The sequence below is a fragment of the Bombina bombina genome, chromosome 4, assembly GCF_027579735.1.
Source record: "Bombina bombina isolate aBomBom1 chromosome 4, aBomBom1.pri, whole genome shotgun sequence".
NCBI lineage: Eukaryota > Metazoa > Chordata > Amphibia > Anura > Bombinatoridae > Bombina > Bombina bombina.
This window is the reverse complement of record NC_069502.1, coordinates 761,907,150-761,921,214: the sequence shown is the minus strand read 5'-3', so window position 1 is coordinate 761,921,214 and position 14,065 is coordinate 761,907,150. Positions and strand designations below refer to the sequence as shown.

Below are 14,065 nucleotides of genomic sequence, written 5' to 3'. Positions count from 1 at the left end.
TGAATAGTTAAGTTGCATGCTCTATCTGAATCATGAAAGAAAAAAAATTGAGTTTAGTATCCTTTTAAGTGTCTATAAAGCCATGGGGAGCTGCCATGTTTGTAAATTAGGATATCTTCTCTGTTGTGGCCAATTAGGAACAGGAATAAATAGGTCACTAGAGTGATGCAGCCAATGGCTGTGTGGAATAGAACAGTGTTCTGCACTTCCATTTCTAACCAGGAACTGAAAGCTCACATTTTCAGAGTAGACTTTCAGGAAAAGAGGGCAAAATAAACCACTGAAAGTATAATGCATGTTATTTATACTGTATATATGATTTAATGTCCCTTTAAATATGGATTTTATGTAATTTGTGACATTCATAAATAGAAATCAAAAGTAAAAGCTTCTATTCACTTTCAGCTACAGCTAGCTTATAAGCAGTTGATAACGGTGTTTGCATCATTTAGTAAGCAAAGTGACTAAATAGTGCAGTGTTCCAAACAGAAGGTTTGTTCAAGCGTTATTAATTCATAGCAGCCAACTCCGATACTTGGCTATTGCATAATTCTAGTAACAAACCCCCCTCCCTCGACACAAGGGTAAAACGTATTCACATAAATACACGGTAGGTTCTTAGTTTGCAATCACCATCATTATTAACCATTTTAGTTCCAAGACTGCTCTGTAAACACACTGTCCAACAATAGATATTAACCCCTCTCTCAGGCACCCAGGCGGTTAAAAGTTTTAGTTACTGTGGCCTCTAACCTCCTTTGTTTACCTCCCGGTTCCCTCATACACCAAGTTGAGCTTACCAATACCTCCAGCGTCTGATCTAGTCAGCAGGAGGACCAGAGCAATTCTCAACTCAGCTCCCACACCCAAGTCCCGGCCCACGTGTCGGCACCTGCGCCATCCCATCCCCAAGCGCTACCTCAACCATTGATTGGAACTCTAAAGAGCTTTCCTAGCTCCCACCACTTTTCGCATTGCATACTGGGGCACGTAGTTCTCCTTCCCGACCAGACGCATCGTAAATGATGCTGGTAAAACTTATTTCCCGTCAGGCTATGCGACCATACCAAGTAGCAAATCAGAAAAGTTGTGACTTTCTTGCAAACAAATTAAAAGCTTTCTTTGTGTCGATTTTTTGCAATGCATACTGTGAAATGTAGTTGCAAATTTCCGTTTTTTAAAAGTCTTATACAGTTACTCCACTAAACTACAACTTCCATCAAGCTTTGCAGCCTCCTCCAAAGACCAATCAGTCTATCAGGGTCTTTCTTGCAGTCAAAGCCTGTGGCCAATCTGTAGACTTGGAAGCCCGTGGAAGGTGGTTCCCAGTGACAGTCAATCCAGTCGATGGGCGGGGGCTAAACTTGGTCTGGATGACGGAACGGCTCGCTGGTCGGGGGGTTTAGATTGAAATCTCGGGAAGAACTGAGCTAACGAACCCTGCATTCTCCATCTCCCGTTAACCGTGCAACCCCCGGGTTCCCAATCTGCGGTTGCACTGGGTAACGTTGCTTCGCCCGGTTAAAAGGAGGAGGAGGCGATTGTTTTATTGCGCTGAATATTTAACGGGATCCGCAAAGCGCTGGAGGAACAAAGGTGTCAAGAGAAGAAGACGGCGACGTCTACAAGTGCAGTCACTCAGCGCATCGACTCATGTAAGTACCTAATTCCTGTGTTGCCCTTCTAGCAAAGTTAACCCTCTGGCTGCCAAAGAGGTCACGAAACGTATTGCTGTGTGCAGCCCTCACTGGTAAGCAAGGGGGTTTAACCTCGCCAGTAACAACATTCTACAAAATCTGCATAGTGAAGAGGTAGCTGTAAAGAGGACAACTTGCACCAGAATATATAATGCTCTATGCTGAGGGGGGTGAGGCGATTGCTGTATAAATCTATGTGTTGCTGCTCTTGTTATTGTAGTGATGGATGTTGCTGGACTGATGCTTTTCATGCATTGTGGGGGCGGGGAGAAAAAAATGAGGCTGAAGCTGTGTTGTATATTTATTATTATTATTTTTTCAGTTTTGATCGTACTGACCTTGTCTTAACAGGTTAGCATAACAACACTATTTAGTTTTTTGAGGTTTTGTTGTTGTTTGCTTATCGGTTACATTCAAAACTGCATTTCATTAACCCCCCCTCCTCCTCTTACACGCTCCTCCTAATTGAAGAGGTTTCGTTTTTCTTATCCCATTTACTATTTAAAAATGATCATTGTTGAGCAGTTAGAATCGATGTGCCCGTTTAGTTTGTCATGGGCATTTAAATAACAATTACTTGCGGTTCCCTTTTTATGTTGTTTCCAGTTAACACCCTCGAGTTGTTGTTGATGATGAACAAACTGGAAGATCAGACCTCGTTCTGTTACTTTACTACTCCAAATGTATTATTGGTTAAAATATTGTATTACATATTATTATTATTTTTATTATTAATTTAGAAAAATGCAAAAGCCATCAATTTTCTGTTTCTTTTCTACGGAGGTGACTTTGTTTCCAATCACCTCCTGGAGTTGTTGATAAAGAGAAACAGAGAGGTCTATGCCTAGTACTATGTGCACAAGCCTTAGGCTTTTAGCTATTGGATCATAAGATGTGATACAAGTATACAGATATCTTAAGTATTAGAATCTGACTTATGATATTATATGCACAACTGTTGCTGTTAAACTCAGCTTGTATACTTTTTTTGTGTTTGTATAAATAATAAGTATTTTATTTTGGGATATTGTTTTTAAAAGCTTCAAAAATGCAAATCCACCAATTTCTTGTTAGTGATTTTTTTTTTTCCAGTTGATTTATTTTACTTTGGGTCTTTAATTTTTCACTACATTTACTAGTTGGCATTCATTAGTGCTATTTAATTATCTCATGTCATATATAAGTCAAACCTTGGTATGAAAGCGGTGGTCCTGTAATAAAAACACCATACACAGTATATTCTGGCATGGTGCTTGCTGCAAATTTGTTTCTGTTGTTATAATAATGGACCACAGAGCAGCATCACAAGATAACTGCTGCTTGATGTTGTATTGAAACGCTATATTATACTAACTTACTATTATATACGAATTCTATTATGTTGTATTTTATCATGCACTGTCCTCCCAACTTGTGATTTTGCTTTAGTATTATACGTTACATTTACAATGTTGCTTCTTTTTTTATTTTTTTGCAATGTAATCATAAAACGACGAATTTGAAAGATATGTTTCAATGTATCGATATTGCAACGTTAGAAGTTAAATATTGCTTTTTATTATTATACCCTGCAACTAAACAGCTTTTGCCTTTTGAGGCTATGCAGTATTCTGTGATGTATGGGGAAAACGTTCTACTTTTTTTTCTTTTGAAATGTTGCCTAACACTAGAAACAGTTATAACTAGCTAAGAGACCATTGCAGACATACGGTAGCTGTGCATTGTGTGACAACATTGCAGCCCTGAGGTAACTAACACACATAACATTACAGCATTGCAGAGCAATGCCTTGCAGGCCTCGCGGAGGAGGCACGTGACAGGCCCTCTCACTCCGGTGGAACAATGTGCTCGCGCTACCGCGATCTGATTGGGCTGGCAGGTGCCTCGCGCTCCACCTTGTCTCTCTCTCTCTCTCTTTTTTTCTTTTTACGTCTCGGTCACGCTCATTTTAGATTCTCCAGCAACCTCTTTTCATTCTGCCCGCAACTCGCCATTTAGCGCTGTTTTCTCGCCACATTAGGACTACCCTCCCATCTCAAGCGACAGTTGCTCGAATCGTCGATAACAGAAAATGGCGTTATTGTGTATAGTTTTTTTTTTTTTTTAAATTATGATTTTTTTTTATCTATAATTTATAATCTGCAACTACACACGGTGTTAGGGGATGGTGGAAAGGAATTATGGGTATTTGCAACCTGGCAGCTTTCCTGTGTACACAAACCCCTCAGTTTTTGCGGTAGTGATTGTCACCAACAGAATGCACAGCCCTAGGAAAACAAGTGTTTTGTTTTACACTGATGGTCGACCTGTTTTCACTCCTAAAACAACACATTGCAATAAAATTATACAATGATAGTGGTGTTGTCAACCATTTATAGGGTGAAATGAAACATCAGACATAAAAACTATTCCATTATGGATTTATTAACAAAATTCTGTCTAACTTGATTCTGCAAACTCTGGATTAGTTTTTTCACATAATGAACCATTTTATATCTGGTTATAATTTTATAGACATTATTTTATTATTATTATTGTGTCCCATAAAGGTAAAATAACAGTAGAGTTACAGGGGTGTAGGGGGTTTGAGAGTTAGGGTTAAAACCTAGCAAGCCAGTTTGATTTGTGACATTTTGGCACAAACATTTAAAATCCTGCACCATATCAGGTCTCTGTTTTGAGATGGCTTCAATAAATATTTCAATAAAACATGTTATGCAATAGAACAGCCCAACACTTCTTTTAACTTTTTGCTAGATATAAATACACAATCTGCACAGCTTTGTGAGCACATATGTGTAGTATACACCAATTTTCATTTAAAGGGATATTCCAGCCAAATTGGAAACAACATGGATGCATTTCAGTATTGAACAGAAGCATTTTTGTAATATACATGTATTAGCAAAGATGCTTCTAAGAAAAGTTATAACTGTTTTTTTTAAAAGAGTATTTACATATGCAACGTGCACCAGCATGTTAAACACAGCACTGGCTCAGAGAGCCTTAGGTGCTTGTACCATCTGGTAATGATTCAATTTGTTAATTGCTGACCTTGATACAAGCCCCAGTGATGATCTGAGCAGCTGCAGTATTTAAAATGTGGGTGCAGTGACAATATCTAGCTATACTTCACAGGCACGTGCAAAGAAAAATGTTCGCACTAAACACATAACTTTTACTAGAAGCATTTTTGCTAATACATGTATATTGCAATTATGTTTCTATTCAAAGATGTAATTAATCTATGTGCATTTAAAATTTTGACTGGAATGTCCCCTTTAACTGCCATGTAATAGACACTACTATAAAGAATAAGGTGCACAGATACTGATATAAAAAATCCAGTATAAACTGTTGAAAAACTTACTTAGAAGCTCTCCAGTTAGCTCTGTTGAAAAGGTAGCTGGAAAGTCATTGCAAGTGGGGGAAATAAAACACTCCCCACCTCCCCCTTCTTTTGCATATGAAAAGACCCCTTTACACAAACAGGAGCAAGCTGGATTAGGTAAGCTGACGGTATCTCATAAAACTTTGGGCTTGGTTAGGAGTCTGAAAATCAGAGCAATGTTATTTAAAAATAAGCAAAACTATACATTTAAAAAAAAAAAACTTATGGGCTATATAAAAAGATAATCTACAAAACATTATGCAAAGAAAAAATGAGTGTATAATGTCACTTTAATTGAATAGAATGAAAACAAAGGTCATATACAGTGGTATCTTTGACAACAATTGTGTTTTAAAATGTCTTCCCTTTTTTTTTTTTTTAATCTCAAAGGTAGTTTTGTGTGTGCAAGCACTCTTTTTGAAGAGATGCACATGTAACTAAAGGATTACTTTCTGTTATAATTTTTAAGCTAAACAACTAACATATTAAAGCTAATAAACATTAATTAAAACCTACTGACCTATATTTTCTCCGAAACTAAGTTTCATAACGTTCTAAAAGTTATATCTTTTATTCGCCGATGATGTCACGTTATCCTTCCCACTATTTTCAGCACTGAGTGTTCAAAATACTTAAACCAATAACTTTGTGTTTAAAGCGCCATTTTGAAACCTAGGTATTGTAAACGGATTGTACAGAGCAAAGGATACCCACGTGTGGGTTTGGAAAACAATTAAATTTGCTGACAAGATTTCTGATATACGGTAGAGATATGTTAATGAAATGCTATTGATAAAAAGCGTATTTGGGGTAGTTAGTTAGTAACAGGCATAGAAAATATTTACTTACAGTGGGCCCTTTAAAGCAGGGCTCGACAAACCCAGGAGCCTAGTCGCCACTGGCCCCTAGAAGTTTACTCCTAGCTCATACTTTTTAGGGTTATTCTTTCTATATACAAATAACATTTCCTGGCTCTAAATTTTAAACAGATTTGTCGACCCCTGACTTAAAGGAACAGTATAGTAAATCAGCCAAGTCTTCATGTTTTTCAAAACAAATTAACCCTTTCCCGCTGGGACTTATTTGTCTTCATCGGAACAAAGTTCTGATGTAAACAAATAAGTGAAAATAATAAAAAACAAACATACAGTCACGTGATTTAACCTTTTTGCCGTTTGTATTCCGTCGAAGCGGTGCTGGGCTTTAGCGTCGTTATGATGGAATACATTGTCATAGCCAACGGCTGTCCTGAAGCCTATGCGTTTACTAGCGTTATAGGGACGCCCACCCAGACCAGATCCAATAATTGAAAATCTCACGATCATGTGATTTCAATTTGTCTACATCGGAACAGTTGTTCTGGTGTAGACACTATACCCCGGCAGGTAAGGGTTAAATGAGGGATTGGGTCAGGTGGAGTGCCTATGACGCTAGGTACACCTTCCAGCCCACAATCCCATCTTAGGAAGCATCAATGGATTTAAGACAGCCAAATGGATAGGACATTCTATGCCATCCTAATGGTGCTAAAGGCCAGTGCAGTTAGGATGGCATGGAACGTCCTAAAGGTGGGAATGGGGTTAACAACCTTTTTTTCTGCAGTTGCTTGTCAACAGCAAAAATCACCCACCATTTGCCTTATTTGAAGGAGCAAATCTGGGCTTTAGTCTGCAGACTACAAGGCTAGCCACGGTCCTAATACTAGTATAAAATTACTTGTTTGGTAGTTGTTATCGGCTAAATGGAAAATATGTAGCAGGGCTAGCCTTGAGAAGTCAGCAGGGTGCAATTCATGCTCTGACAATTAGAAAATCCTTGACATACATGAAAGAGGGGGCAAAATAAATAATGAAAGTATCTAGCAAAGTTGATTCATTACACATAACTAAACATTTCATATAAAAAAAAAATCTCCAGGAGCTTGTTGGACAGATCACTATTTTCAAACTAGGCGCAGTAAGAAAGCCAGAAGTGTGCTGCCAAATTATGATAGTTATATAATGTTTTTTGTCCAAATTGCAGCAAATTTGCATATTTATACAGTTTATGTTTGTATACAATCTTTAGCTAGCAAACTAATTGTTAAACATTGTTTCTTTTGCCACAAATTCTAACCCAAAGTACTAGAATCTGACCACCAGTTCTACAAACACTGGTTAAGTAATTTAGTGCCATGGGCTGTTTTGGTTTACATAATTGTTTTGATTGTGTGGCATGAGAGAGCCTGACCTAGAATCATATATGATTACTATAAATGGTGTGCATGCATGAGGCGTAATATCTCTGAGGACACATTTAAATAAGTCAATGGCATCAAGTAATAAAATACTTCTAGGATTATCATTCATCACTGGTTAATTCTTTATTTTTGTCATTTAAATGTTATCAATGTAGTGTAAAACTGTAAAATACTATGCATTTGGGGTTAGTTTCACAAGAGTCCAACATCAAGAAAACAAGTGTGCTGTAACAGAAATTTGCAATGCAAAATGTGCCAAAGTCTGAAACTTTGAGAACCACTTGGTAAATATGCAATGAAAGAATATTTGTTTCAAAAAACAAAATTATGTATATGCTGCTGAAGTTTCACATGAAAGGGACATTGTAGAATAATTCTAAACGTACAGCATTGCATTTCAAATTTCTTTAGAAGAATCTTTTTTTTTTGTTCATTACAATCACATTTGCTGCTTCAACCAATAGATTTTTTCTAAACGCAACACACACATGTCTAAATGTATCCACCAACCGGCAAGCACTACCCAGTTGCTGAACCAAAAATGGGCCGGCTCCTAGCTTACATTCCAGCCTTTTCAAATAAAGATACCAAGAGAACAAATAAAAATTGGCAATAGGAGTATATTAGAATGTTGCTTAAAATGACATGCTCTATCTGAATCATGAAAGTTTAATTTTGACTAGACTATCCCTTTAACCTTACTAGCTACCTGATTAACCCCTTCACTGCCAGGAATTTCAGAGGAGTGGTGCACAGCTGCAATTATTAGCCTTCTAATTACCAAAAGGCAATGGCCAATCCATGCATGTCTGCTATTTCTAAACAAAGGGGATCTCAGAGAAGCTTTTCACAACCATTTGTGTCACGATTTGCACAAGGAGTATGTAAATAATTTCAGTGAGAAACCCAAAATTATCCGGTATTTTGGGCAAGTTCTTCTCTGTAAGGGTTATTCTAGTGCAAATGATCTAGCACTTTAGCCCCAGTATAATTTTATAAGCAACTTTTCAACATGTACAAATACATACAATATGTAGTAACAAAATGTATTGTCTTTTTAAATTCACATCGCCACTTAGACTTGCTGTTTAATTACTTTGCTTGTCTGTCAATCACACGTGCAACAGAGTGCACTAATCAATTGGCAGCCTGTATGTGGGACATTTCTAGTGTTTTAATGAATTGACATCAAGGTCCTGTCTCTATTTATATATACTGCAGAATGACCAACAATGTATGATGACATCATGTAGTGAATGATGATGTCACAAGTGATGAAAGTGTCCAAAGACAAATACATTTTTTTACTACTTTCAGCACAAGTAGCGGTTCTTATTGGGCTCCTGTCTCTGGTCCACACAACTTTTATAGCCCCCTATTTAAAAGAGGGGAAATAATTTTTTTAAGCGAGTGGAGTCTTGTTCCTCTAAAAAAAAATCAGGTCACCGTAAAAAAAAAAAAAGTATTGTCTACCACACTAATCATCAGGAAGTTTTAGGGTAACAGGGGCAATATATAGAGAGCCTGTCTCCAAGTCTGAACCACACAAATTCCACTTTATCTCCTTCCTTAATTATTTAAATGATTACATTTTTTTTAACATTTTTTTTTTTAAAAGTGTCACTCTCATTTTAAAATACTGCACATCACTGATTATTGCCACAGTTCAAACGGTCAGAAACAGCAAATTTAAACCATCATAACTGATATATATCACGCAGTTGTAAAAGCTTTGAAAATTGTCTTGGAATTAGACACGGATTTTGCATCTTTCGTTGTAAAAACAAATTCAAATATGGACATCGCCAGCAGCATTCGGGTCTTTTTGTAGCCAGATTTCTTCTTGTGAAGGTGCAACACACAAAAATTCTGGATTTGCAGAAGCTATCCAGCTCCAAAAGAGTCAGATGGCGCTGGCAGCAGCCATATTCGTCATTAGTTTTACATATGAAACAGACAAATGCATATGTCTACTTGGAATCCTTTGTTGAAGAGAGGCTCAAGAGTGTGCACGTTAATATTGCTTCAAACATTGCAATAGAGTGCTAAAGACATGCACGCACCTTCAGTTCCTATGAAACAACCTAGATATGCGTTTCAACAAAGGATACCAAGAAAACAAAGTACATTTTATTTCAGAAGTAAATTGAAAAGTCTCTACTATTTAGATGCTCTGTTTGAATCACGAAAGTTTAATTTTGACTTTACTGTTTTTTTAACTGAATTTTTCTTGGTGACTCTCCAGAAAAAAAGTATTTTTAAAAAAAAATATATAACAGTTGGTTGGGAAAAAGACATAGGAACATTCCCAGTTGAAAAATGCAACATTTTACAGCTTTTTTTTTTTATTATTCATGTGCTTAAAAATTAAAAATTTCAGGTAGTGCAAACTTAGCATTGAGATCACTAAATATCTTGCCATATTGGTTAATCATTGTCTTTATTATGCACTTGTTAATTATGCAATTCTACTGCATTGAGTTGTCCTTTAAAACCTACTCTGAATTTTCAAATAAGCTACAGATTTTTTTTTTCTGACAAATTTATTTTGTTCTCCCATTTTTCTGCCCCTGTATTCATATGACAGATCAGCAATCACACGACTACGTCTTATAGCCCTGTAAGTATTGTGCTTTTTTTCTGCCCCCTTGTATCATATGACAGATCAGCCAATCACAGACTACGTTGTAGCCTGTAAGTTTGTGCACATGTTCAGTAGGATATTGTTCCCCAGAAAGTGTGTATATATAAAAAGACTGAGCAAAATTTGATAATAAAAGTAAATTAGAAAGTGTCTATTTCTCAACATAGGTGTGTCCGGTCACGGCGTCATCCTTACTTGTGGGATATTCTCATCCCCAACAGGAAATGGCAAGAGCCCCAGCAAAGCTGGTCACATGATCCCTCCTAGGCTCCGGCCTACCCCAGTCATTCTCTTTGCCGTTGTACAGGCAACATCTCCACGGAGATGGCTTAGAGTTTTTTAGTGTTTAAACTGTAGTTTTTCATTATTCAATCAAGAGTTTGTTATTTTCAAATAGTGCTGGTACGTACTATTTACTCAGAAACAGAAAAGAGATGAAGAATTCTTTTTGTATGAGGAAGAAAATGATTTAGCAACCGTAACTAAAATCATGGCTGTTCCCACACAGGACTGTTGAGCAGCAATTAACTTCAGTTGGGGAACAGTTTGCAGTCTCTTGCTGCTTGAGGTGATGACACATTCTAACAAGACGATGTAATGCTGGAAGCTGTCATTTTCCCTATGGGATCCGGTAAGCCATGTTTATTACGATTGTAAATAAGGGCTTCACAAGGGCTTAATTAAACTGTAGACTTTTTCTGGGCTAAATCGATTGATTATTAACACATATTTAGCCCTGAGGAATCATTTTATCTGGGTATTTTGATATAATAATATCGGCAGGCACTGTTTTAGACACCTTATCTTTAGGGGCTTTCCCCCAAGCATAGGCAGAGTCTCATTTTCGCGCCGGTGTTGCGCACCTTGTTTTTGAGAGGCATGGCATGCAGTCGCATGTGAGAGGAGCTCTGATACTTATAAAAGACTTCTGAAGGCCGTCATTTGGTATCGTATTCCCCTTTGGGTTTGGTTGGGTCTCAGCCAAAGCAGATACCAGGGACTGTAAAGGGGTTTAAAGCTTAAAACGGCTCCGGTTCCGTTATTTTAAGGGTTAGAAGCTTCCCAAAAATTGGTGTGCAATTATTTTCAAGGCTTTAAGACGCTGTGGTGAAAATTTGGTGAATTTTGAACATATTCCTTCATGTTTTTCGCAATTGCAAGTAATAAAGTGTGTTCAGTTTAAAATTTAAAGTGACAGTAACGGTTTTATTTTAAAACGTTTTTTTGTACTTTCTGATCAAGTTTATGCCTGTTTAACATGTCCTGAACTACCAGACTAGACTGTGTTCTGAATGTGGGGAAGCCAGAATTTATTCATTTAAATAAATGTGATTTATGTGATATGACAATGATGCCCAAGATGATTCCTCAAGTGAGGGGAGTAAGCATGGTACTGCCATCATTCCCTCATTCGTCTACACGAGTCTTGCCCACTCAGGAGGCCCCTAGTACATCTAGCGCGCCAATACTCCCTCTACTATGCAACAATTAACGGCTGTAATGGATAATTCTGTCAAACATTTTAGCCAAAAGTGAACCCTTGTCAGCGTAAGCGTGGCTGCTGCTCTGTTTAGTACTGAAGAGCATGACGACGCTGATATTAATATCTCTGAAGGGCCCCTAACCCAATCTGGGGGGGGCCAGGGAGGTTTTGTCTGAGGAGAAGAAATTACTGATTTAGGGAACATTTCCTCAGCAGGCCTGAATCTGATGTGATTACATTTTAAATTTAAATTGGAACTCTCCGCATTTTGCTTAAGGATGTATTATCCACTCTGGATGATTGTGAAATTTAGTCATCCCAGAGAAACTATGTAAAATGGACAAGTTCCTAGAGGTGGCCGGGGCTCCCAGAAGCTTTTCCTATACCCAACGGGGTGGCGGACATTGTTAATAAAGAATGGAAAGGCCCGGTATTCCTTTCGTCCCTCCCCACCCATATTTAAAAATTGTTTCCTATGGTCGACCCCAGAAAGGACTTATGGCAGTCAGTCCCAAGGTCGAGGGAGCGGTTTCTACTTTAAAACAAACGCACCACTATTCCAAATAGAGGATAGTTGTGCTTTTCAAAGATCCTATGGATAAAAAATTAGAAGGTTTGCTTAAAACGATGTTTGTTCAGCAGGGTTACCTTCTACAACCCCTTTCAATGCATTGTCCTGTCACTACTTGCCGCATATTTCTGGTTTGATGACTGCTTAAGGTGCTCGATAGTGACTCTCCTCCTTATGAGGAGATTATGGACAGAATCAATGCTCTCCCAAAATTGGCTAATTCTTTCACTCTAGACGCCTCTTTGCCAATTGGCTAAGTTAGCGGCTAAGAACTCTGGGTTTGCTATTGTGGCGCGCAGAGCGCTTTGGTTGAAATCTTGGTCGGCTGATGCGTCTTCCAAGAACAAGCTACTAAACATTCCTTTCAAGGGGAAAACGTTGTTTGGTCCTGACTTGAAAGAGATTATTTCTGATATCACTGGGGGTAAGGGCCACGCCCTTCCTCAGGATCGGCCTTTCAAGGCAAAAAATAGACCTAATTTTCGTCCCTTTCGTAAAAACGGACCAGCCCAAGGTGCTACGTCCTCTAAGCAAGAGGGTAATACTTCTCAGGCCAAGCCAGCTTGGAGACCAATGCAAGGCTGGAACAAGGGAAAGCAGGCCAAGAAACCTGCCACTGCTACCAAGACAGCATGAAATATTGGCCCCCGATCCGGGACCGGATCTGGTGGGGGGCAGACTCTCTCTCTTCGCTCAGGCTTGGGCAAGAGATGTTCTGGATCCTTGGGCGCTAGAAATAGTCTCCCAGGGTTATCTTCTGGAATTCAAGGGACTTCCCCCAAGGGGGAGGTTCCACAGGTCTCAGTTGTCTTCAGACCACATAAAAAGACAGGCGTTCTTACATTGTGTAGAAGACCTGTTAAAAATGGGAGTGATTCATCCTGTTCCATTAAGAGAACAAGGGATGGGGTTCTACTCCAATCTGTTCATAGTTCCCAAAAAAGAGGGAACGTTCAGACCAATCCTAGATCTCAAGATCTTAAACAAATTTCTCAAGGTCCCATCGTTCAAGATGGAAACCATTCGAACTATCCTTCCTTCCATCCAGGAAGGTCAATTCATGACCACGGTGGATTTAAAGGATGCGTATCTACATATTCCTATCCACAAGGAACATCATCGGTTCCTAAGGTTTGCAGTCCTGGACAAACATTACCAGTTCGTGGCGCTTCCTTTCGGATTAGCCACTGCTCCAAGGATTTTCACAAAGGTACTAGGGTCCCTTCTAGCGGTGCTAAGACCAAGGGGCATTGCAGTAGTACCTTACCTGGACGACATTCTGATTCAAGCGTCGTCCCTTCCTCAAGCAAAGGCTCACACGGACATTGTACTGGCCTTTCTCAGATCTCACGGCTGGAAAGTGAACGTGGAAAAGAGTTCTCTATCCCCGTCAACAAGGGTTCCCTTCTTGGGAACAATTATAGACTCCTTAGAAATGAGGATCTTTCTAACAGAGGCCAGAAAAACAAAGCTTCTGGACTCTTGTCGGATACTTCATTCCGTTCCTCTTCCTTCCATAGCTCAGTGCATGGAAGTGATCGGTTTGATGGTGGCGGCGATGGACATAGTTCCTTTTGCGCGCATTCATCTAAGACCATTACAACTGTGCATGCTCAGTCAGTGGAATGGGGACTATACAGACTTGTCTCCGAAGATACAAGTAAATCAGAGGACCAGAGACTCACTCCGTTGGTGGCTGTCCCTGGACAATCTGTCTCAAGGGATGATGTTCCACAGACCAGAGTGGGTCATTGTCACGACCGACGCCAGTCTGATAGGCTGGGGCGCGGTCCTGGGGATCCCTGAAAGCTCAGGGTCTTTGGTCTCGGGAAGAATCTCTTCTACCGATAAATATTCCTGGAACTGAGGACGATATTCAATGCTCCTCCAGGCCTGGCCCCCAGCTTGCGAGGACCAGGTTCATACGGTTTCAATCAGACAACTGACGACTGTTGCATACATCAACCATCAGGGGGGAACAAGAAGTTCCCTAGCGATGGAAGAAGTAACCAAAATTATTCTTTGGGCGGAGTCTCACTC

At 39.1% G+C, this 14,065-nt stretch overlaps 1 protein-coding gene across 3 annotated transcripts in view; it reads left to right on the top strand.

Moving 5' to 3' along the window:
- Nucleotides 1–1,456: 1,456 nt before the first annotated feature.
- Nucleotides 1,457–14,065, top strand: part of ARID4B (AT-rich interaction domain 4B) — a 213,468-nt gene continuing 200,859 nt past the window's right edge. For all 3 annotated transcript variants that reach the window (XM_053711073.1, XM_053711074.1, XM_053711072.1), the window contains exon 1: nucleotides 1,457–1,655. In XM_053711073.1, coding sequence (XP_053567048.1) covers nucleotides 1,654–1,655 — 2 coding nt within the window. In that variant the 5' untranslated portion in view covers nucleotides 1,457–1,653. The remainder of the gene's footprint in view (nucleotides 1,656–14,065) is intronic.